The 25,775-nt window shown below is 38.6% G+C and overlaps 4 protein-coding genes and 1 pseudogene across 7 annotated transcripts in view; all 5 read left to right on the top strand.

Annotated features, from left to right (window-relative positions):
* dpp10 (dipeptidyl-peptidase 10 (non-functional)) overlaps window positions 1-3,494 on the top strand; it is a 44,474-nt gene extending 40,980 nt beyond the window's left edge. For all 4 annotated transcript variants that reach the window (XM_088382220.1, XM_088382222.1, XM_088382218.1 and 1 more), the window contains exons 23-26: window positions 73-131; window positions 601-673; window positions 942-1,015; window positions 1,956-3,494. In XM_088382220.1, the coding sequence (XP_088238346.1) occupies window positions 73-131; window positions 601-673; window positions 942-1,015; window positions 1,956-2,093 (344 nt within the window). In that variant the 3' untranslated portion in view covers window positions 2,094-3,494. The remainder of the gene's footprint in view (window positions 1-72; window positions 132-600; window positions 674-941; window positions 1,016-1,955) is intronic.
* A 580-nt stretch (window positions 3,495-4,074) lies between these two features.
* On the top strand, window positions 4,075-5,397 carry LOC148394188 (uncharacterized; annotated as a pseudogene).
* A 783-nt stretch (window positions 5,398-6,180) lies between these two features.
* LOC148394187 (uncharacterized) lies at window positions 6,181-8,212 on the top strand. Its single transcript, XM_088383628.1, has 2 exons — window positions 6,181-6,620; window positions 6,992-8,212. The coding sequence occupies exons 1-2, from the start codon at window positions 6,491-6,493 to the stop codon at window positions 8,131-8,133; spliced, it is 1,272 nt and encodes a 423-aa protein (XP_088239754.1). The 5' UTR covers window positions 6,181-6,490; the 3' UTR covers window positions 8,134-8,212.
* Window positions 8,213-8,341: 129 nt separating this feature from the next.
* LOC148394186 (cyclin-Y-like) lies at window positions 8,342-12,455 on the top strand. Its single transcript, XM_088383630.1, has 10 exons — window positions 8,342-9,042; window positions 9,751-9,825; window positions 10,350-10,384; window positions 10,476-10,573; window positions 10,649-10,684; window positions 10,801-10,858; window positions 10,931-11,053; window positions 11,287-11,453; window positions 11,558-11,720; window positions 11,860-12,455. Exons 1-10 carry the CDS (start codon window positions 8,895-8,897, stop codon window positions 11,974-11,976), a joined length of 1,020 nt encoding a protein of 339 aa, XP_088239756.1. The 5' UTR covers window positions 8,342-8,894; the 3' UTR covers window positions 11,977-12,455.
* Window positions 12,456-13,286: 831 nt separating this feature from the next.
* Window positions 13,287-22,743, top strand: gdap2 (ganglioside induced differentiation associated protein 2). Its single transcript, XM_088383711.1, has 14 exons — window positions 13,287-13,476; window positions 13,977-14,188; window positions 14,737-14,876; window positions 14,972-15,125; window positions 15,506-15,594; window positions 16,016-16,092; window positions 16,172-16,331; window positions 17,193-17,343; window positions 17,563-17,639; window positions 18,109-18,185; window positions 18,815-18,954; window positions 20,137-20,191; window positions 20,614-20,757; window positions 21,442-22,743. The coding sequence occupies exons 2-14, from the start codon at window positions 13,998-14,000 to the stop codon at window positions 21,472-21,474; spliced, it is 1,488 nt and encodes a 495-aa protein (XP_088239837.1). The 5' UTR covers window positions 13,287-13,476; window positions 13,977-13,997; the 3' UTR covers window positions 21,475-22,743.
* Window positions 22,744-25,775: the final 3,032 nt, after the last annotated feature.

Here is a 25,775-nt window from a genome sequence, read left to right as displayed (position 1 = left end):
TAGGAATGCTATTTAGTCCTACAAATAACAAAGAAGCTTTTACATAAAAAGTGTAATTTTTCTTTTGCATAGCATCAGCCTTCTCGGAGCGATACCTTGGCATGCCTCTACGAGATGACAGCAGATACCAGGTTTGTTCACCGCAACTCATTTGTGTGTCAATACTCATTGAAAACTGCTTGCTGTGACATTCCTAACATACAATACATGCAGTACATGTCAGTGTCAATTCTGTCACAGTAAGAGAAAACTGTGATTCATGTTTTGTATTTAGATATGCATTTAGCAATCCGTTTTTTGTTTTTTTTTTGCCGCAGAGGTAGAAAAATGCAATTGTGTTTAATGTTGTGACATTTAATTGCCCCCCTTCATATTTTGTCACTGTGTGTGTCTGTGTGTGTGCATTATTCTGTAGTCAGAATGAAAATAAATTTCCATTATCCTTTTCATTTGATCACATCTGACATACATTTTCTCCAACATGTCTGGCGGCATATCTATGAATTTTCAATTACCACAGTCTTTGTTTCTTGTTATGTAGCGTCACTCTCTTAAATCTAGTTACCCAAGTGCAGTTGGTAATTTCTCATTACCTTCCAGTTCTCCAGTGTGCTGCAGAATGTTCATGCACTTAGAGACCAGACACTGATGCTGGTGCACGGCACAGCAGATGGTAAGTGAAAATAAATTGTCCGTAAATGAATATCCACGATCTGTTGTGCTTCAATGCTGAGCACAAAGAAGCAAGTATTTTTGGAATGTAATGAAGCAAATAGTTTTAATCAAAAAAGAAAAGGAAAGTGTGTTGCCTGAAGTGATGCAAACATTTTCAGAGGATCGCATGCTCTGATGAGCAATGAATGCCAAATTTGTCGATGCATTTCAATTCTACCGCAACCTTGATTTGAGCAGGAACTATGCTGACACGTTTTTATTTGCAGCTAACATCCACTTCCAACATACTGCTGAGCTTGTCAAGAACCTCGTGAAAGTTGGAGCAAATTACTCAATGCAGGTGACTGTCGCCGAAGTAACACCCTGGGAAAACACTTTGTGTCCATTGGAGATGTGCTTGGGGGGGGGAAAAAAGCACAAAATAATAAATTCAAACACTGCTAAATGTACTGCACGGTTAGATTGGACATAGTTGTCCAATTACTATTAAATGCAATTACAAGCTAAGCTTATACAATATATGTAGTATAATAGCGTTAATCTTTGAACTAATGATACACAAATAAATACAACTACAAAAATATCTTGAAATATTGTGAGTGCATACTAGTATTGAGAGTTGGGCTTGTCTTGCAAATTATTTTAGTCTTGTAGTGGTGCAAATTTTAATAACTGCTAACATTTGTTAGCAATAAGATAGGAACAATTGTGGAGAAAATGCCAAAGCATATAGATAAAAGACATTTTCTGTGAGGTTGCGTTTTATTTGTTGTGTTTTTTTTTTTTATGTGTTTATATGTTAATAGTTGTTATGCTGGCATTTAGCAAGCTGGAAAGCTCTGTGTGTGCAGAAAGCTCTGAAGGAACATAAAACAGATTGCGGCAACAGCGGCCTGTTTGATTATGACATTAAAATTACAATTGTTCATGTCAGCTTAATGGGGGAAATTGAGTTTTCCTGATTTTTTTTTTTTTATCCAAATTTGTGTCGTGAGTTGATCCACATAACTGTGTTTCCGTGTGAGAGTTTTATTTATTTATTTATTTATTTATTTATTTATTTATTTATTTATTTATTTATCCATCCACAATGTGGCTTAGTTTTCTACACATTAGGCCTTGCTGTATTGTGCAGAGCAGATGGCGGTCAGGTGACAAATGTGTTTGTCGACCAGCAGTGTTAGCAACAGAAGGACGTACCTGATGGTTATTGCGTTCCTTCATCGGAACACCCAACATGATTTATATCATCCAGACTCATGTGCCTTCTTCCATTACAGCTCTACCCAGACGAAAGCCATTTCCTGTCTCACCAAAGCAACCAGCACCTCTATGCCACTCTTACGAGCTTCTACAGGGAGTGCTTGAAGGAGGAATTACTCCCACTGATTGAGGATGATGAAGAGGAGGAGGAGTAGGCAGAAGACCTTTTTGCATTTGGACCATATTTTAGAGATGGAGACGGACAGCATAGTTTAGAGCTGCTCGTGTGTTATAAAGGCAACATATGGACACCTAGGATGACAGTGACACTTTTTATTGCGAGGACTTGAGGTAGGAAATGGTCTCTTAAATAATTTCAGTCAAAGCACACTGAACACTGTCCTCGTCTATTGCGGGATCACATCATGCTTCAGCATTATTACAGTTGCATGGTTTTGTTCATTCCCTTCACCCCCGGACTCTTTTGTGGTAACATTTTGAGGACAACACATCTTAACATCCTCGGACTTTTTGGATTTGTTGGATTGCAACTAGAATCTCTGGCGAAAAATGAAATACTATTTCGGGGTCAGGAACACTTGTATGTGTAAAAGATTTAGCAAGACAAATTACTCAACCTCCTTCCAAAAGCCCTTCCTAACATTGTTGGATAGCTTCACAAAGTGTTTTACTTAAATGAGAAAAATAGAAAACTTATACCTCACTATTGAGCAATGTTTTTCTCGTCAGATATTCTATTCATTTCTCATGAGAGGAGGCTCGATATTGATGCACAAAGAAATGCTCCCCGGCCACTCAGATCCTAAATAAGTGCAATTCCCTCCACCATTGTACATCAAAACATTTTATGTCACTACAAACACAACTATGTCACATTTATTGTACAGGGGTTTTGTGTCGACATGTAAAATGCCTTATAAGGTTCAACATCCTGTAATATATCTTGCTGGCGGTGGTAGTTTTCCATTAGTAGTGTCACGTAAACCGATGTCAACTCAGGTGTTTGAGAAATAGACGCAGTTTAAGATCGGAAAGATAAAACTCTCAGTCTGCCGTATGGTCTCAATTTCTACATGACGATAATAAATAAAAGGCCATACAGTAATAATTAATTTCACAATATTATTTAATACCAATGCAGGCAGTGACATCGCTAAAATGGTGCATAATCTTTTTTAGGATATTCTCCAAAGACCTACTATTTGAAAATATATTACAAGTTATCAAATGGACTTTTTTGCAGAATCGCTAAGGTGTTTGCATGTCTCCAGAGAATGTGTCAGGTTTTGCCACATTTTGTACAGTACAATACAGCAAAGTGTGTACATAAATATATTTTTGAGATGTCTCGTAGAAAGTTGAGTCTAAAGGGAATTCATTGATTTGACTTGGGTGTATCGTATGGTTATGTTTCTATTGTGTTTTATCCCTACAATAATTCTTAGAATGGATTTTGTAATGCTTGGTGTTTTTTTTCCTTGTCATTTTAAAATGGGGGAAAACTGGAATGGACAGGGTGGTTGTGTTGGGGTTGTCGTGATTGTCCTCTAGCAATGGGAATAAATAGATCAATAAAAAAATCAATTAACACTTAAGTGTATTGAGTCACCATTGTACACACATAGCCAATGGCATTGACTTAGACAAATATGATGAAGACTGTAGACGCTATGGCGTCATACAAATACATCCCCAAATTGTACATGTTTTTCAAATCCACAAACATAAACATATCCACAAATATAATTATGATTTTCTTGTGTTTTTCAGATCCACAAATACAATTGTGATTCTGTGTGTTTTGAATCCAAAAAGATTGTGATTTTCATGTTTTGGCCAATCAAAAAATATGTTGATGATTTTCACATGTCTTTTTATTGTTGTGTCTGTATTTAGCATTTAAAAATATTTAATTCTTTTGGAAATGTATATTTTACATTGTTTAGTGAAATAGTACTAATTAAATCAAGTTGTCAGCAGAATTCTGACTTTAAAGTGGGAATTCTCACTTTAAAGTCAGAATTCTGAGAAAATAAAGGCAGAATCCTGTCACCCCCCTTTTTTTTTTTTTCCTTCACTGGCCCTAATCCTCTTCTGTACGAATGCGATAGAGGAGTACGCCAATGGATCTTTTGGAAACACCCTTTTTGGAAGACGGACGTCCACTCCTGGACAATGTTTGCTTACAGCCTCGAGTTGTGTCGCAAAGATCAGGTTTGCACATCCTCATTTCTTTCGTAACTAACAACTTTCTATTGAGTTGAAAAAAAATAGCTGTGTTTATATTTGAATAATGTTTACGACTTGATGGCCAAATGAAGCGTTGAAGTTTTCCAATTAAAAAAACAAAGAAAAAAAGATTTGCACTTTGGCTGGCACAAAATTTCTACTCTTAGTTCTGCATAAGTGGTTGGCACAAATTAGAGTGGTGCTCATTGTCTACAGCAATTTCAACTGGCTCCTGGCAAGCAATTTGACATTGGTGCGGTGCGGAAAAATCTTCATTTCCAATTAGATTGCAGAAACAATAATACGCAACATCTAAGTAACAGCATAAAATTTGATTTGATCAAACAAAACATGTTTGTCTTCTTGTGTCCTGCAGATGTCAGTGTAAACTATTTTGGTCTTTGGGAACAGGAGCCACTGTTGTAAGCGCAGGATGACATCATCAGGTTGCCTTTGCATTTTGTCCTTTTGAAATGGGAAGGTGAAGACAAAGGTAAGTGTGAGGAGGACCAAGGGGCAGAACCTCCTTGCTGCAGCTCAAGCCAACACATGAAAACAGAAAGTGATGCTGGGGACCATCACAAGAACAAATCGACAACTTGAATCTGTCTTGACACTGCTGGTGATGCCACAAGTCATACTGAAAATAAATGCTGGGAATGTTCCCAATGTGGGAAAATATTTAGTTTTAGAAATGCTTTGAAAATCCACATGAGAATCCACACTGGAGAAAAACCTTTTTCTTGCTCAAATTGTGGGAAAAGTTTCCCCGCCAAAGGAAATTTACTAAGACATATCAGAGCACACACCGGAGAAAAACCTTTTGCCTGCTCAGATTGTGGTGAAACATTCAATAGAAAGACAAATTCAACAAGACATTGTATCGTACACACTGGAGAAAAACCATTTACCTGTTCAGATTGTGGCCAAAGCTTTTCCTGAAAGTCACATCTAACAAAACACAAAAAAAGAGTTTGTGGTCAAAGCTTTTCTGAAAGCTTTAATAGTGCACACAAGAACACACACTGGGGAAAAACCGTTTGCCTGCTCGCTGTGTGAACAAAGTTTTACTCAAAAGTCCCAATTGACAAGACACGTAAGAACACACACTCGAGAGAAAGCATAGTTTGTGGTAAACTGTTCAGAATACAGGCCAGTTTAACAGCACACCTGAGAATACACACTGGGGAGAAACCGTTCAGTTGCACTTTGTGTTTTAAAACTTTCACTGTCAAACATTTGCTCATGCGCCACAGAAGTGTTGATTGATGAAGCTGAAGAAAGACCTGAAGCAACTCGTGTTATTCTGACATCGGAATTTTTATATAGTGGTATATGTAGTCAAAATATTAGTCATATGAAAACTGTACCGAAGAAATTTTAATTGCGTGTCATTTCTTCTTAGTGTTTTCTTAGTGTGTACGTTAAAAAAAAAGAAGACTAATTGGCTGCAGAGACAGCGGGAATTGCTTTTAACTTTCGTACTGAGAATATTCCAGAATATATGTATTAATTAATTATGTATATAATATGTACTTTTCTACCTCTATATACAGACGTGCCTTGTAATTATTTTTGCTCCAATAAAAAGTGTTCAAAAAGAGCTTCTATAAACTAAATACAAGTATTTCAAATAGCACATTTATCTACTGCGTATTTTATGTAATCAAGGCTTTTTAGGTTTTGACAAATTTCAGGGGGGTTTTTTGGAGGGGGATTTTTTTTTTTTACTAGACAAACAGTGGGTGATATTTTGTGTTGTCTAATTATTTATTAATTTTTTCATACCAGCTCACCGCTGCAAATGGAGGTAAATCCATAAGGACTTAAAGTTATATTAAGAAATAAGTCATATAATATCTATGGCAGTATATCGGCAAACTGTAATAAGATTCACTGCCATAAAAATGATGTTCATAGTAAATGCTATTGTTTAGGGGTTTAAAAAAACAACTGATCTGTTTATTAGTGAATGAAGATATTTATAATTAATACATAGTTTTGTAAACTGTTTGTGTTTACCTGATTCATACCCCATGCCAGTAGGTGGCAGTAATGCACCTAAACAGTAATTGCTAAAGACAGTGCACTACTGCGTGCTGTCAAAAACCAAACGTGCTTCGATAAATAATTCATCCCGAGTTAGTTCTGAACAGATTGAAGCCTCGACTAACTACCTCCGTCACCACTTTATCGGACTAAAACACAACTCAGTAACTCTTTGTGTCTTCACTAATTCGTCTCGATGCGCCTTGAGACTTGCTAGGCTAGCTTCGTTTAGCATAACAAAGCGAGATTCGAAACTCGTTTGTTAGCGACACATCGGTTGATTGAGATTGAGTGTCGGCATTGTCGTGTGGAAATGTGTGCAAGATCGAAAGCAGAGTACGACAAGGAACTTTGTGGGAGGAATGAAGACATCAAACGTCAACGACGAGACGCTGGTCTCAATCAACCATCCATCAACAATCCAGTTGGGCTACTCAAAGCAGGTTTGTATGTTCACGACAAAACCCTAAACCATCATTAAAAGTAGTTGCTGTCTAAAGAACTTCAATATTTTGCTCCTCCTATTATTTAAAAAATAATACACTACTATATACTATTGAACACTGATTTGGATAAACAATATGACTAGTCTGCTATAATTATATATTTGGAGAGTATTTACTGTTCGGAAGCTGAATTTCTGAGGATTTGGACCCCCTAAACAATGAATTGGTTATTTAAATAAAAAAAAAATAGATTAAATTGATAATATATTAGATGCGGATGAATCCTTGAACCTCTTCGACACCAATACACCACTTGACATCTGACTTGTCCAAATCAAATTTGTGATTTTGTAATCTGATCCCTGTAGACATCAGTGAAAAATATCTTCGTCTTGAGAAACATGAGTCAGAGTCTACTCACGTCAAAGAGGAGCCAGAGTCCCTTATTACAGGAGAAGAGGAGCCAGAAACCATCCTTGTTAAAGAGGAAGATGAACCAGAGGCCCCTCACCTTAAAGAGGAAGATGACATCATCAGGTTGCCATTGAGTTTTCCCTATTTCAAGAGTGAAGATGAGAGTGAGGAGCACAGAGGGGCAGAGCCTCCAAATAGCAACTGTGATGCTGACCACCGTGGACCATCACGAGCATGTAGTGATGACTCACCATCACACTTCCTTGGTGATGATGAGGATAATAGAGAGTCTGAAAGGGGCACGACATGTCCCATCGATAACAAATGCTGGCAGTGTGGGAAAACATTTTGTTCCAAGGGGAATTTGAATGTTCACTTGAGAAAACACTCTGGAGAGAAACCTTTCACCTGCACGGTTTGTGGCCAAAGCTTCACTGAAAGAGGCACCTTGACAGTACACACAAGAACACACACTGGGGAGAAACCTTTTGCCTGTTCATTTTGTGACGAAAGCTTCTCTGTAAAGGCAAGTTTAACCAGACACACAAGAATGCACACTGGAGAGAAACCATTCGTGTGCTCAGTTTGTGGTAAGAGCTTTATCGAAAAGGGGACTTTGGTTAAACACACACGAACGCACACAGGAGAGAAAAGTTTTGTCTGCTCAGTTTGTGGTAAATGCTTCTCGGAGAAAGGCACTTTGAGAAAACACACAAGAATACACACTGGAGAGAAAGCCTTTGCCTGCTTAGTTTGTGGGCAAAGCTTCACTGTGAAGACAAGTTTGACAAGGCATACGAAAACACACACAGGAGAGAAACCTTTTACCTGCTCAATTTGTAGCAAACACTTCGCTGCAAAGTCTTGTTTGGTGAGGCACACCCGAATACACACTGGAGAGAAACCATTTGTATGCTCAGTTTGTGGCAAAGGTTTTGCTCAAAAGCCAAATTTAACAGTGCACAAGAGAATACACACACGGGACAAACCTTTGGCCTGCTTAGTTTGGGGTCAAAGGTTTGCGAAAAAGATGCCATTAAAAGGACACAAAGGGAGACACGCGAGGGGAAAACATGAATTGTCGAGCATCTGCTGAGAAGGGTAGCGGCCAATGAAACGGTTGCCTGTTTAATCTGTGCTGATCGCTACCTGGAAATAAACCTTTTGCCTGATCAGTTTGTGGAAAAAAACTTTGTGATAAAGGAAGTTTTAACGAAACACTGAGGAAAAACCTTTTGCCTGCTCAGTATGTAGCCAAAACTTCACTTGAATGGGGTATTTTAATTTTACACACAAGAACACGCACTGGAGAAATACTTATTTTCTGATGAGTTTGTTGTAAAAAAAAAAAAAAACAGTCACTAAAATCCCAACTTTAACACAACTCAGAAACTACACTGAAGAGAAACCTTTTGCATGCTTGATTTGCGGTAAAACCTGCTATTGAAGGTCATTTTGAACAAAACACACAAGAACCACACAGTGTGTGCATAAAGAAGTTCTATTAAAAGAAGTGTTCAGAGACAAGTGTGCTGGTGAAAATATTGAAACTTGTTGAAGTTGGTGGGCAGAAAGCAGGCAGCAGAGAACAATTAAAACGGCTTGTATGGAGCATTGTCATCAAGTTACCAATAGGTGTCGCTATTTGTTCTGCAAATTGATGATCAATGGTGCATTTTATTTAAAACCTATGATTTGCCCACACTATCAAGTGTCACTTTATTCTATGTAAACATATTTTGCTTCGATTCCTAATGAAGCCGAGCTGCTCACCGTCCGTTCTTCCTGCTACTGCTGCTTGAACGACGGACGTGCAGGGACTCTGTGAGGCTGCGGTGCGCCACCGCAGGAGTCCAGATGGGTAGCACGACGTCCTGCTGCATCCCCGCCACCCCGAAAGTCCACTCCAGACTGGAAGAGGACCACACGGAACCGAACTTACGCCAGGAGGAGACACTAACAAAGAACAATCTGCAACACATCAGTGACATCGAGAACATGGACGGTAACGTGAACGCAACACTTTCCATCGAGCTCAATTTGGCTAGAAAGTAGTTGACAGAATAAAATAAACACTCAGAACATGGTGGAATGAGATTTTTAAAAAAAATCATGTCAACATCTGAACACACAAATAGTGGTAGGTCCAGCTTGTTTTAAAATGTGACAACAAAAATGTCAGGATTAAGTCTACTAGGACATCTGAAATTTATTTAGGGTTAGGGTTAATTGGGGGGGATGTTTCCTGTATGAGTGTTTTCTTATAAGGGGCAGCTGCTTCCCATCAACATTTGGATTCTGTAAAGACAAAAACAAAAACTGAAAGGAGCAGAAGCGCGAGAGCAGTGGTTGTTGAGCTGGCAGGCAAGGTGTTGTGTTGTTCATGGATTATTCACCAGCGTCTCCTCTTTCGTCCTCTTTCAAGCTTCCAGGAGGAGGAGACGTGCAGTCATGCAAGCAAATCCGGCGTGTAGAATATTTTACATATTCCATAAATAATCAGCACTATTACATACAATTTTACTTAAAAAACATTTTCCACCCACATTGGAATTGTGGATGTTCATTTTTTAAAGAAGGTCCTCAGCCAGATCCAATAGAATAGAACTGCAAGAAAAAGCACAATAAATGTTAAACTCGCATTTCATCAGGATGAGATTCGAATTTGCCGTGGTTTGTTAATCCAATTTCTAACGCAGACGTGTGTCCCCAGAAATGGACATGATGTTGAGTCCAGCAGATCATCCTCAAAGCTGCACCATGTTCCTCAGCAAATCCATGAATGACGGTGAGGTCATTTTCTTTTAATAATCTTATGCATATATGACAAATTATGGAATTTAATCCAATGTAACATACTGCAATTCCTTATTTCATTCCAGAATGTAACATTTCATAATGCAACGTATCACAAAGGAACACAATACAGTATCCCGCAATGTAATGTAACATAACATCATGTATGGTGATATAATGTGCACTAAATTTTGTTACGAAACAAACCGTAACATATGTTACATGTAACACAATGTAACATTTGTTACACCTCAACGTAACACTGTGTAACACAGCATATTGTCCTGCGGTATACCATGTGCAATGTAACTTCTGATGCAAACATAGGAAATTAATTTGAAAGCTAACATTGAAGTAAACATCAAGAGCTAACTAACATTAGAATCTAACATTAGAAACAATCATGAAGCTAATATTGGACGTGTCGTATAGAATCTAACGTTCTTCCTGACCTATAACATCAGGGAAGCTAATGCCAGGTTGTGAATGGTGACAACTCCTTTTTGTGTTTTGCAGTACGAGAAAGACAGAAGATTCATTTCATCCGCTACGTGAGTTTGCACTATCATCTCCGGTAGCTGTCCATCACTTTCTTCAGGCCCACTTAGGACAACCCTTATGCGTGCGTGCGTGTGTGTTTAGCGCGGTCCGACCAGCAGATGGAAGTATAGCTCCTGCTCCACTATCTTTCTTGATGAGAACACTGTCAGCAGGCCTCACCTGAAATACACTATCAAATGGTAAAATCGTTATAAATTAATACAGTTGGAATCGAGCAGAATAATATGTTCAAATTTTGTTTTTTCAATTTGCAGTGTAGCGTTGGCGATTTACTACCACATAAAGAACAGGTGAGAGGTTGAATGTTGTCTTAGATGTCATTGATTGATTGATTGATTGATTGATTGATTGATTGATTGATTGATTGATTGATTGATTGATTGATTGATTGAATGTCTCCTTGCAGGGATGACAACGAAACGCCGCTTCTGGACATTTTTGACGAGAGGCTTCACCCTCTCTCGGTGGGATGTCTGCCTCTTGTGTTTATTTTTTATTTTTTTACATCCAGGTTCATTTTTTAATTTGGCCTGCAGAGATCGCAGCAGGTGCCTGGCGACTACGATCGCCGGGACCCAGACCAGAGGCAGGTTTATCGCTTTGTCCGCACGCTCTTCTGTGCCGCACAGCTCAGGTCTGAGTGCGCCATTGTCATGCTGGTGAGGACTGTTGCATTTTTAAATGGCTCGCATTCAACAAAAGGACAACTAATGTTCTAGGATCATCATAAAACACAACAATTTTCAAACTTAATTGTTATCTAAATGTAAAAAGAACATCTCGAAACCCAATGTTCCATTTCCTAACACACCACACCACAATGTAACATACTCCTAATGTAACGTACACACAATATGTTTTATACAACAGTAAATAATATTTTACGTGTCAGGTGTACCTGGAGAGGCTTCTGACGTACGCGGAGGTCTCCATGAGTCCCGCTACGTGGAGACGAATGGTGCTGGGTGCTGTCCTGCTGGCGTCCAAAGTGTGGGACGACCAGGCAGTGTGGAACGTGGACTACTGTCACATCCTCAAAGACATGACCGTGACCGACATGTACGTCATCAGCAGCCGCGTCGGGGCTGCATTTAGAACTTCAACGATGCTACTAGAAAAAAAGAGTTACTTTACCACTATCTGTTGTGCTTGTTTTCTGATAGGAACGATCTGGAGCGTCACTTCCTGGAGCTTGTGCAGTTCAACATCAACGTGCCTTCGAGTGTTTATGTCAAGTATTACTTTGACCTGCGCTCGCTCTCAGAGGCCAATGACCTCAGCATCCCGCTGGAGGCCCTCAGCCACCAGAAGGCTCAAAAGCTGGAGGTACATCCTTCTCACTAGCCTGCGATCATCTAGTTTCAAAATGTGTCAACTTGTTTCTTTAAAATGTGACAGTCTGAAGACATGGAAGGTGATCTTGAAGCAAAATGAGTTTAATCAGATGCTTTTGTTAAATCTTCAGGCTATTTCCAGACTGAGTGAATCCGCATTCAAGGAAGCACGGCGAGCCTCCAGGAAGCGTTCGGCTAGTGTGGATCACCTGGACGGAGACACGTGGCTTCCTGCCATCCTCTCTTAAAACCACCATATTGGTGGACATGTTGCCGAGCAGCCTCTTTGAATTTTTTAAAAATGTATTTCTTTTTAGATTTAAGTTTTTCCAGAGACTGTTGACTGTTCTGCTTCTTTCCCACTATCAGTTAAAGGAAACCACAAAAGAGTCATCTGTTCTAGTTTTTCTTTTCTATTACCTCCACAGCATTGGTGGAATGACGTGAGGCGTTTCGATCGCATTTTATGGAGCTTCATATTTCAAGCGGGATTAAATTAAAGTCAACTATAAAGTCAAAACTGTTACTTGTCACAACAGTGCCATCTCTAGTAGTCAAAAATGCAACTGGTTCATGAAGCAAATTTGAACGTTTAATTTCCATGCACATACAGATGAGATCTAAGTGTCTTAGTGTGAAGCGCTTTGAGCATCTCATCTTGGAAACCCAATGCACTATGCAAGTGAACCAATGTGGTTTCTGTTTAATGATCAATCTTATTGTTTAACTGTTTGTTCCGTATTTTGTCACTTTTATCTGCGATCCAGATAGAAAGACAATCACGCTATTGTACCGTTACAGTAGGATTTTTCTGACATCTGGTGTTTCACTTCCTAGTCATTATAAACATGCTAAGTTCCACTTTTTTAACCTCGGTTCACAGATAAAGAACAGCAACTGTCTTCCACAGACAGAAAGCATTATTATTTAGCTCAGTGGTCCCCAACCGGTTACGTGTCAGAAATATTTTTTTATATAAATAAATAATACTTTTATATAAATAAATAATACAATTATAATAAATATATAAATATGATGAAATGAAATGATACGACTGGCATAAAAACAAGTATAAACGACAAATTTCTTTTCATTATTTATTTATTTATGTATTTATTTACTAATTTATTTATTTATTTATTTATTTATTTATTTATTTATTTATTTATTTGACCTGAATTAATTGATCGTCAATAAAATAAAAAGAAAATTCCTGTGCGGCTTGGCAGCCCGGTACCAAGTGACCCACGGACCGGTACCGGCCCCGGTCCGCTGCCCGGTGGTTGGGGACCTCTGATTTAGCTGATTTGCAGTTAGAACCTTGTACTGGAAACAGCAGCGCAAATACAGAATAAAAGCAATATAAACGTCAGATGAATTTGGGACTTTAGTTTGTGTCAGCGCAGTATGTTCGCTAAGAACAACTCAAATTCAATCCACAAATGTAAGGTAAATTTTTTGGATGTCATTTTTTTAAGCATACTAATCATCCACGATGTTACTATAAACGAGAACACATGAGTTGTATTTTGAAATTAAATAACCGGATGTTGATTCCGACTACTTTTCTTTACAGTGACGTGACTCCTAGCATGACGGCTATACGCGTAGAAAAAACACGTAAATTAACACACGTCTTTATTTTCGATCGCCTGTCGAGTATTTAATTGAAATTGATGCGGCGAGGTTATTTTTAAATCTGACGTGGACACCCTTCTCCACTTCTCCTGCCCCCAACAACAGCTGAGGTACGTAAATGGAAACTTTAAATTCCCTACTCTTGTTTTGTGAATGTATTCATTTGAGTAATCGAAGACACATTGCTACTTGTTTTGAAGAGGACATTTAAAGTTATACCTCTAATGTTGCTTTACTAAGTGATGCGGTTTCTAAATTGGTGGTAAAACCACAACCATGACTAGTCAAACATATACCGCAGGAAAAACCCTAAACACGGAACTGTCACAAATCTTGGTGGGACCAAGCCTGCAAGTGCAGTACAGCTGCTGATTTTGACGTGTCTGCCAAATTATGGCATAACATTTGAGATGGGCAAATTTGTAAGATGTAGATGTGTGTAAAAAGGGAATATGCTTATGATAATGACCGATCCTAATAAGGAGTCTGTGGAGCCTATAATTCCTGGAAGGAAGAATGTCCAAACTCATATTACCTTACTATTCAATCATCAGAAATGTTTAAAAAAAAAAAAATCCCAGCTAAATTTGCTCCTGTGTTGCTAACATAGGACTGAAGACGTGAATCTGGAATGCCCGAGGGGATGGATCCTCTGGGTGCTCGCTCCCAGTTTGTGGACATCCAAACCCTCCCCACGTGGCAGCAGCTGGAAGAGGATGGCGAGCACATTCCGCAGGATCTGAGTGACAGCCTGCTCAGCCAGCAGTCCTTTCCATCGCCCTTCCCCTTCCGACCCGACATCAACTGCAAAATCATCCTCTTGTGAGTCTTTTTGAAAAACCACAAAGATATATATTTAGCACCCTCGTGCTTTTTACATCACGTTATGTTTAAGTAAAGAAATCAACTCACTTCCTTGAAACCTTATTACTTCACTGAAAGAAGAGTGTTTACAAATTAGACCAGTGCCTGAATAAACTAACAAAACTGATCTTAATTTGACAACAATTAAATATCACATTTATCTGCTGTGGTTTTCCACGAAATAGCTTTTTCCTTCATTTTTATATTTGTCGTAACTAGCTAATTTTTTAACTAACCCACTAACTAAAGTCTGTCAAATCGAAGTTCCACTGTATTCAAGGTGAATTGCGGCCTATAGAGTGAGTCCACTTCATAATTCCTCTTTGTGGAAGACCACATGATCCGTCTGCTGCTCAGCTTGGTGGCTGACTCAGTGTGAGCACCCTTTGTGGTAGTTTGTTTCAAGGGAATGCTTGCATTCCTGACCACTTTGACCCCAAGGAACCACCCTCGTTGACTCGTGACCACTTAAATGTGCTCCTAAATATCCACCATCTTGCCCTTAGTACTGGTGACGTAGCGCTGTTGAACTGCACCGCTATCACCAACACCAGCAATGAAGTGCTCAACGACAAGAACCCTGTATCAGAGCGCATCCATCAGCTGGCGGGCCCCGAGCTGAAAGACGAGCTGCTCAAACTTAAAGGTGCCCGATGAGTTTTTATTCTAGTGTTGTAAAAAATATTGGTGTAATTTTCAGCTGTGTGTGTTTATTTACCCTCTCGTGTGTTTCCTGGGCAGGATGTCGCACAGGAGAGGCGAAGCTTACAAAAGGATTCAACCTGGCAGCGAGGTTCATCATCCACACAGTGGGACCAAAGTACAAAGCCAAGTACAGAACAGCAGCAGAGAGCTCATTGTACAGCTGCTACAGGAACATCCTGCAGCTGGCCACGTAAGAACCCCAAATCCATAGATTTCCATTCATCTGTCTTTAATTCTGTTTTATATTGTTGGATGAAAATCAAATTACTGCACAACATCCAAAGTTTTCTTCAGGTGGTCAAAGTATCAATAGGGGACGATGAATTAGTCGTAGTTAAATTATTAATAAGACCAAAATCGTTTTGTTTATTATGAAAAATTATTTGACATATTCAACGTTTGCAATTAACAAGGTGTTTTACATCATCTCTTACCTGCCTTATCTGTCCATTTTAAAAATTGAATAAATGTGCTTCTTGAGCTCACTGTTAACTGATTTTGTTTTGGGGATTTTTTTTCTTTCTTAAAATCAACCTGAGCATTCACATGTGATTGTCTCCCCAAAACAAGGGAACAGTCGATGGCATCTGTTGGCATCAGCGTAGTGAGCACAGCCAAACGAGGATACCCACTGGAGGACGCCGCACACATCGCATTCAGTAAGGCTCACAAAATAAGTGTGGAAAGTTTTTGTGGTCTAAATAAATGATACCAAGACGCATCATTTCGAATCTTGTTTCACCAAAAGTACAAACTAATAACATTTACCAACTCAATTTGAAATAAAAAAAGAAAATCTCTTACGAAAGGGGAAGTAAAACTAAAATGAGGTGATGTTGCAAAAGTGCGTGCCAGGGGGTTGAATGAACATCTATCAGGAAATGAAAAGATGCCAGATGTTCCTTGAGCACATGCACATGTCTTCCAGTCATCCCACCCGTTGACTCACTCATCAAATTACATTCCGACACTGTCACAACCAGCACCTTCCCTTCTTGGAAATTGGACAAAAGATTTTAAATAAGTAACAGTATCTTCAAGACGTTTTAATAAACTTGGTATTTTATCCACACTTCACAGGAACAGTCCGCAGGTTCCTGGAAAAGCATGGAAGCAGCATCGAGGCAGTGGTGTTTGCTGTGTCAGACACTGAGGAGGTTTGTCGGACTTTGGACCATCAATTGAACCTGCGTGTCAGGACGACTAAAGGTTCTGTTTGTGCATATGATTCTGTAGGCGGTGTATAGGAAATTGCTGCCGCTCTACTTTCCTCGCTCCGAGGAGGAGGAGAGGGTGTGCCTGCCACTCGTGCCGGCCGATATCGGCAACTCGGAGGGCGAGCCTGTCGTCCCCGAGAGGCAAATCCGCATCTCTGAAAAACCGGGAAGCTTGGAAGGTAAAATATTCTTACTCACTGGACACATTATTATTGTAGTAAATGCATGTTACGTTTATTGATACACTATGTTTCAACACAGTTTCAAGTGAGAAATTAGTGTGTAAAAAAATATTAACTGATATTAAAAAAAAATGTGACAAACACATAGGGCTGCTTCATATTGGAAAAAATACATTGCTAAATATATTGCGACATGAAAAGAAAATACAGGATTAGGTCTCTTTCTTCCTTTAAACCGAGAGTCATTGATGTCATGTCCTCCAGGTCAAAGAGGCAAGATTGTTGGAACTGTTTTTTGTTCAAAGTCTAGCATCTGTGATTGTCCAGAGTTGCCATGTGTAACTTGGACTGTGAAGGCACCATTATGCCGAAATGTTTTGGAGCAGCACACGATGCCATCCAAGCAACGTCTGAGACATCCCTGCTTATTTCAGCAAGATGGTGCCAAGCCACATTGAGCATGTGTTAAAACAGCGTGGCTTCGGAGGAAGCGTGAAAGTACTTGTTAAAAATGGAAAAAGAATTCCACCTGTAAAGCTTCAATAATTACTGTCCTCAGTTCCCAAATGTTAAAAGGAAAGGTAATGTAACGAATAATTTGAAAACTAAGCCAGTTTCGGAATGTGGGTCAGCACCCGCCTAGGACCATCTTCGTCAGTCAGCAAAGTAGCCAGTTTAAGGACTTGGATGAGAAACATATTTGGCGGTGGTGCCAGCGGAACATCTGGGACACCCACCCACACTCACACACACAGTCATGTGACTAATCCTGAGAAAATCTTTCCTTGCCTTAGCACATCACTTTTGAAGTAAGTGTATTTATAAATAAGCTATTAATTTGTCTACATTTTGGCACAGATGATTCGGAGGAGGACAATCTGGAGTCAGATCTAGGCCAAGTGGGCCATCACGCCTTTGCTCGAATGGAGGGTGACGTCGACAAGCAACGCAAGCTGATTCTACAGGGTCACATGTCAGAGGCAGCCGTGCAAAAGCAGCACCAAAGGAAGTAAGTGCACCATCGATAATAAGCCATTCTCCATCCATCCATTTTTGTGTATCGTAGCAAAATGTGTGTTTCGGATGCACAAACTAAAAGTGGTTATACAAGACAACAAAGAGCCATATGGACTAAATTTGGATTTGGCTTAAATTACTAGAGTTGATTTAATGATAGCCTAGGACATTGGTGGATGATTGGCCAACTTATTGTGTCTCTCGTCTCTAGCTACAACCGCTGGTTGTGCCAAGCCAGAGCAGAGGACCTCTCCGACATCGCTGCCCTGAAAGCATTATATCAGACAGGTAGTGTTTTTGTGTATGTTGTTTATGTCTGCACTAATAGGGCGAAATTCTAACTTTTCATGTTGCTGGTGCACTTTAGTTGCAAAATATCTTCCTCCAGTAGAGGGCCATGTTGCTCCATATTCCTTCAGAGTGGTTGTTGGGATGCTAGGGCACACCAATTCAGCCGAATCTAGTCTGAGGTTCTATTGTTAAGCATGGCACATTCAAGTGAAGCTCTCATGGCACCTTGGTTTGGAGTGGCTGCTTTAGAAAATGGATGGATGCATAATGTTCACGCAGTTCATTTAAATGACACTGTATAATAGTGATATGTGGAAAAAGCACGGTTCTATGAGAATTATGATAGAACTTGTGATTCTTATTCACATTACTGGAGGATTTTAAATCACGTTGCCAGTGACTAGGTGCTTTATTGATGCATTATGTACACAATATCATACGCATGAACTTGTGTTTGTGTTTCTAGGTGTGGACATGTGTGGCAGGACAGTGATGGTTGTGGTGGGAAGAAACATTCCAGTGACCCTTATTGACCTTGAGAAGGTTACTGTGAGATTTATCATAATAAGAGTGAATTTTAAAAAAAAAAAAAAAACTTTTTTATTTAAATTGTATTATTTTTCATTGGATCAAATAATAGCTGTCAAAAAAATAATGCAACAATGTTTAAAAAATTGGGGGATTTTTAACTTAAAAGGGAAAAAACTTTTATTGAATTAAGTTTTCCTTATAATGCAAACTGAGCACTATTGACAGTGATCAGTAAATTAACTAAATTAATAAAAAAACTGGAAATAAGTTGAAACATTTAACAAACAGTAAAATTTCTAATAAAATCTGAATTAAACCTAGTCAGTTTTAATACATCCCCTTTAGGTTTGAGATCATTTTCGTGAGAATTAACTGTTATTTGACCATAAAATGTCAAATAATTTTGCAACACCGCATATTGAATGAATTCACATAGAATTCAATTTATTGAGCCCCAAAGACAAAATGTGAGTCTTTGAAGGTGCTTTGAGATATATACGCTCAAAGAAATTCATTTATTTTGTGGTCTCAGACACAACCCCCAAAGCCTGTTTATCAGATAAAACATTTGAAATTCAACAAATAACCTTCTGTATGCTGCGGACTTTATACAGATCAGATTTGTTTGTGCGTGCATACAGGCCCTGCTGTATTTCATCCACGTGATGGACCACATTGCTGTGAAGGAGTATGTGATGGTTTACTTCCACACGCTGACGGGAGAACACAACCACTTGAACACGGAATTCCTCAAAAACCTCCATGACATCGTTGACGTCAAGTGAGTGTTTGGTGGGACGGTGACAATTTACAAATTACTCAGGCTGGTGTTGTCTTGTCGATGATGATGATGATGATGATGTTGATGATGAAGAAATCATGCCCTTTTTTTTTCTTTTTAATGATGACAAGAAAACAGCTTGAAATGTTATTCGAAGCTGAGTTACAAGTTCTCGTAATGCCGCAGACAGTTATGTGTTTAGGATTTGGCACAAGTGGAACAGGTCATTAAAAAAGAAAAAAAGACCAATAACAACCACTTCACTGACTTCTGAGAATCTGAAGTATATATTTGAAAATCTTCCTTAATCCTTCCAGACTCGGCCTGTCATCATTACGGATTATCAATAAAACTGATTCAGTTTCCATCAAGAAATATGGCAAAAGATTTGTTACCAAATAACTCGTTTTGGCCAACTCCCATTAGCGTGCCTAGCAATCGTGTAAATATCTGACTTTGAAGATAAAATGAAAAGTGTCGCGCAGCAAAATGGAGCCCTAGTGTACCACGATTTTACTTCACAACGATGTTTTATTTTTTTTTTTTTGCTTAGCAACCTTGCGCTCTATAGTCAAGTACTTTTGCTGTATTCTTCAGTGGGTGGTCTTTTAAAGCACCTTACAAGCTCAAGAAGCACAGAAGGAGGTCAACATTATTCCTCTGCTAACTATCGAGCTCCCTCCATCCATCCAACCAACCACTGAGTGTTTCACATTACACGCCAGGATCACTCTCTTCCATAAATACTTCAAACCCGCAAAAGAAGGATTGCAGTGTGGACGTACCTCACTGCGCGGTGGGCTGTAATTCCAACTCTTAAACTTTATTCTGGCTCAATCGCCGGCAGAAGCGAGCCCAAGCACGGCACATTTCAACCCATCTTGCCTCTTCGCTTTGCTTCGTATGTCTTCTGGCTCCAGATCGCCCGAACGTGCCGCAGTGTTTCCACTCATTACTGGCTGTGTTCGGAGACATGTGAAATTAACCAATTATTTTTTTCCTAGCATAAAAACAGAAGGCATACATAATAAAAATGACAATATAATTTTTAAAAATTTTTTTTTTATAACATTTCCAGCATCATAGATATATATATTATTATATTTATATATTTTGGTTTTATAGCTCACCTTTTGTGACAGCATTGTTCTCCAGACCTATTTTCTGTTTCATGCTTTCTAGGTTTAAGAAGAATTTAAAGGCCTTCTACTTTGTACATCCGACATTTCGCTCAAAAGTAAGACTTGTTTTTTGATGTGATTAATTTATTGTTTTAATTGTCTTACCACACTTTGTTTGCAGCTGGCTGTTGTAAAGTAAATATAATTGAGTTAAATGGATGCTCTTTAAATGCTGGTCGGTGAGTTCAGATGTGTTCAAATGTGACTGGTTATTTTTGATTATGGCCAATCAAATGATGGCAAATATCAAGCAATCCCCTCCTGTAAGAGAGGGTGTGCACACTTATGCAATAATATTTTCTCAGGTCTTTATATTAACAGGTACAGATTGTCATGAGATCTCATAATTATCCATAAATCAATATGAATAGTAGATGGGGAGATTGCAGTGTGTTGTCATCTGTCAAAAATGTTCCAGTTATCTGACCGATTGTGAAGCATATCGTTGTGCCACGAGCCTTTCTTGTCCCACCCGCAGGTGTCAACTTGGTTCTTCACCACCTTCAGCGTGTCCGGCATGAAGGACAAAGTGCGTTACCTTGACAACCTGCAGCAGCTCTTCACCTGCATCAGGCCGGAGCAGATTGACATCCCGCCTTTTGTGCTGGACTACGATGCACGGGTGAGCCCATGCTCATTTTCAGCAATAGTGTTCATGTCAAGGTTCAAGAAAATTCACTTAAAAAACTTTAACGCTACTGACTCATGACATTTTAACGTTCCTAAACTAAATCAAATTAATAAGTTGTGACCCAGTTTCAATAACAATTAAAAAATATATACTTTATATATCATATTTTACACAATACATCAGTACATCATATTTTAAACCTACTAAAACAGGAGTAAAGTCATAATTACAGTATGATTTGTGTTTGGGGAAAAAAAAAAAAAAACACGGCTTCTCTGTCGTCCTCCATCGCATGTCATTCGTTGCTAAATGTGATAAGCAACGTGAGAGAGGAACAGCTGAGCTCAAAAATCTTTTGGGGATGGAAGTTTCCATTGAGAAAGACCAATCGTAAAAGAGGTCAAGTCAGGTTTTTTGATTAAGGAAGGCCAGAGGGCAATTTGACAGAAAACATTTGGCTTGAGGTACTCTTCAATTTTGAGTTCTACTTTAAACCAAAATCATCCATTTTTTGCGATCTTAACCATTCTTGTTTTGGGTTTTTTTAAAATAATTTGCTGTGTATTTTGGGTCATTCTCCCATTTCAAGACTTGTGACTAAGACCAAACTTCCTGACACGCATAAATGTTTTTCCTCCTTCATTTGTGGCCTTGTTTCTGTTCTCTCTATTACAGTTGAACGGACCTTCCCAGTCGTCTGGCCCATGAGAGCCGACCCATTACACTCTGTCAGGTCGGAAACCATTTATAAACATTTTGTGGTCGACAGCGGACTCTTTCCATACCCGGAATGTCCAACGACTCAAAGTTACGTGACGCGGTGATGGTCATTATGCAGGTAGAAGACGTCTGACGCTAAATGACATCGAGAAAATGTCAATCGATCTACCACAAGGTAGCACTGAATGTTTTTATTTTAAAATCGACTATCAAAAGCTTTACTTTCATGCCATTCAAAGTACTTCTGTTGCAATCAGTACTGTTCACACTTGAAGATTTATTTTATAGCACATTATCATTTCAAAATCAATCATGAAAAAAAATCGCAAATCGTCACCAAGCTTCCACTTTAATCGGACATTTTCTTTTTACCAGGGGACCTAAAATTAAGACCTAATGATCTTTTCCATCAATAATTGTAAGATTAGCTAGCATCCAGGGAATTAGTCAAATTTAAACATCATTTAATGCCGATTGAAGTTTGAGTAGTCTTCTGCCAAATGAGAAATGGAAAGTTAGATAACTCGTAGCGAGCAAACTGTAATCTAAAGTCTCATTTTAAAATGCTTTTACTACTTCCAGCTTCAGCGTTATTTTGCCAGACGAGTCGAGCCATGTGGCGCCTTTTGCGTCAAGGCATCGGACTCCTACGGCAGATTTATGTTCTTTGTTTAGGAGATACAAGACAAAATTCTTGTCAGAGCTAATAGATTGGCTTCTAGCCGCTTCCAAGCTGCCTGATTAACATCTGGATAGCTTCCGGTCCATTCTTTCCATTCTGTCAACACGGCGTCGCTTTGCTTTACACAATTGTCTTTGGCAATCACACTTGTATTTGTTCACTTTATTTTGTGGTTTGCACAAGCACATTTTTGTTTTCGAATTGCCATTGAAGTGGAGGGGGGGTGATATCAAAACTATAGTAGTCATTTAAAACATTCCTCTGATTGATTTATAGTCTGTCTAGTGGTCACATGACCTTCACACTGCTTCCAGCTCGACACATAAGACTGAACTCAAAGGTTGTGTTGTTTGTCTGGATGTTTCCAAAACAAAAGTTGTGACATTTTTAAGGTTTCCTCAGAAATGTGAAATTGTGAATACAATATTTTGGAAGTATTCGAGGTTTTTCCTAGGTAATAGTGCAAAATTGATTTTTGGAAATGTATCTCTTAAAATGTTTTATTTCATTTTAATTCAATTGTTAATTGTCAACTTTTTTTATACTTTGATTAAAGTTATCTGCTGTATTTTGTATTTTTGTTTTCTTTTCTTGCGTGATCTTGGACGAGCTGACATTTCACAAACACGAGTGGGGTGGACATAAAAGTACGAAACACTTCAAAAGGTGGTGAAAATGCCAGCTTGACAGAAAGACTTTCATGTATTGAATCTGTCCAGCTTTAAAAATAGCTGAGAATAAAAATGCGGGTGTGCTCTCCAAGTTCCGCGCTCGTTGGATATTTGAACGCTTGAAGCCAGACCGAATTCACTTGGAAGAACTTTGGGGCGACGAGTTCAAGTGCTCTTTATATCATTACAGGCTGTGATGTCACCCATGTGGAGAATGCCACTAAATGCATAAGGATTCATACCAATCCATATGTTCCGCTAAGTTGTTTGAAGTTTTGGAGGTGTTTAATGCCAAACTCGTAAAGTTCGCTGAATTTGTAGACGTCTTAAAATTTCCATTTGATGCAATAATTCCACCAGAAGTGTACCTCAAGTACATTTGTGTGTAATCTCCTATAATTGTTTATCTTCAAACATACTTTGAAATGTTTTATTTAACTTTTGCAATATGCTTTGAGTTATTTGAGTGCTGTAAGCGCAGTTACAATTCAAATTATACATCATGATACAGTGACAAACGATAATACTGTTAATTATTTTACAAATAAAACTTTTTGATGAGCGCTAGTGTATTTTTTATAAATGGTTGACCTATTTCATGTGTAAAGTTCGTGTGACACGTACGCATTTTGTTTTCTAATTTTTCTCATATGTTTACTCTTAGTTTCAAATTGAGGCAGGAGGAATCTATGACTATTGTTTAGCCTTGGAATAGCTTCATGCTTTCTGCTTCACTTTTATCTGGAACCAATGAATAAAATGGTTCCTAGCATCAATGACTGGACCAGTTTGGGCAACAAATCAGCCGTTCAGATTCAGCGTCTTGACAGACACGTCACACGTTATTGATGAGACCAAAGATAAATCAAACACAGACTCGAAAAAGTTTTTAAGAACAACACACAGAACTTGATGCGCAGAAGCCAACAAGACAAATCAAGTTCTTAAATCAGAACAACCCTGCCTGATCTCCACGTCGACTTTTGTTAAAAAAAATAAATAAATGCTTTGCTGTTCAGCAGCAGAACACGTGGAAAGTGTGACCATGTTTCAAAGTGGAGATTGTTCCCATGAAGATGCATGATGGCGCATTAATGAGAATGCAATTCGGTTCGAGTCGCTTGATTTGAACCGTATTAATGCTTCCAGCAGGCATAAAAATATAAAATATTGCACTAAGCAGCCTGAGACAAACTGAGAGAAAGACACAGCTGCTCTGTATTTATCAACACACCACAACTTTTTTTTTATTGATTTACAATGTTTTACTACCAAACCATAGCTAGTATTATCAAAGATGAAAATTGACACAAATTTTGAAAAATTCCATCCATTCATATTCACCACCGTGCCTTAAAAATGAGAATCGCTTTTCTACTTCCCAAAGTAAAGACAAAATTAATGTATAAATGGAATAAGTTTAGGTTTATTTGTTCATACATCCTTTTTGTTCATGATCAAAATTCCTTTCTGACAAGAAAAGTACAGTACACACATACACACACACACATAGGACACACACACTCGCACTCACACAGTAAGACTTTGACCATGTATGACCCTTGACATGAATAACTACTTGACCCTGACCTTTGACTCCTGAATCTTCACCTTTGACCCCTGACCCAAACCCCAAAAAACAACTGCTAAGATATAGCACTGTACATGCAGTAATGCTTTTTTAGTTAAAAAAAAGGCTATGTACAGTAAGGCTTTTTTTTAGTTAATAATAAAAAAAAAATTCTCCTCTGCTTCGGGAACTTCTAAGCTGTTTAAAAGTCCTCTTTCCTGCTTTGAATAAATCCTACCATGGGAACTCTTTTAACAGCTCGGTATACTTCATGAATAGCTTATCTTTACAAGGAAATTCAAAGAAAACATCACGAGTTTCGGAATTTTCGTGGAATTTGCCCACAAGGAGTAACTCTCAAGAAATACAACCCAGATCTTCCTGTTCCAGATCGATATTGGAGAGATCGCCTGAGGGTTAAGAGTGACGTACACAATCAGTCATGCCGAGCAAAAGACTACACTGTCTTAGTTGAGTGTATGTTGTTAAAAATTATTTTAAGAATATTTGATTATTCTGAAATGTTATGAATTATGCACGTGGGAACTTAACACACTTGGGTGTGTTTTATTTGTGCAGCAAATAAAGGTTCACGGTGCATATGCAATTTTACGAAACCTATGCGCATGCAAGTATGCAAAGCAAAAGCTAACAATAGACATTCTTCAAAGATCGACAAGATAATATTCTTAAATATTGTTTCTATACAATACATTAATTAATTACATATATTATTATATAAATTCGGGTTTTTTTTCAGGTTTTTTTTCAGTTCATATGACTTCAACCAGTAGGTGTCGGTAATGCCCATTGAAGCTGGTGCCACCTCGCCGTAAAACAAAACGAAGAAGAAAATGACGTAAGTTCCTGTTTATGAACGAGTCGTGAATTGCATTTCCCGCTCACCAACGAACGAATCTGTGAGTGAACGAATGAGTGAGTGATTCTCATTTTCAGTTCATCGCGAGAACGGATCAGCGAGGGAACGAATCGTGACTTTACCGTTCGCGATCGAGTCAATGGGTCAACTGGCTTCCTTCCCGTGTATCAACGGATCAGTCAGCGAACGTGTTGCGTCTCCCTCCTGGCGTGAACTATGTAAGCCAGAATGTAGATTTACGATTTGCCAAGGAAAGAAAGAACCACTCACTGAAACACCCATTTCTTTTATTCGCGTTTTCTCCAAGCTCACGGCTAACTATTGCACAACGGGGAGATTATGCTTCTCTTTGGGTAATCTTGATTTTATAACACTTATAGTAGTTTTTAAATAACGTGTATGCATATATACGCCTAAATATTGTTATCCAATATATCTACTGCAATTTCACATTGGATTGCTGGTTTGAAATTTACTTTTAATATT

Source organism: Syngnathus floridae, chromosome 8 (genome assembly GCF_059516105.1).
Source record: "Syngnathus floridae isolate MCC-2025c chromosome 8, RoL_Sflo_1.0, whole genome shotgun sequence".
Lineage (NCBI taxonomy): Eukaryota > Metazoa > Chordata > Actinopteri > Syngnathiformes > Syngnathidae > Syngnathus > Syngnathus floridae.
The sequence above is the reverse complement of the archived record's forward strand: the minus strand, read 5'-3'. Positions and strand labels throughout refer to the sequence as shown.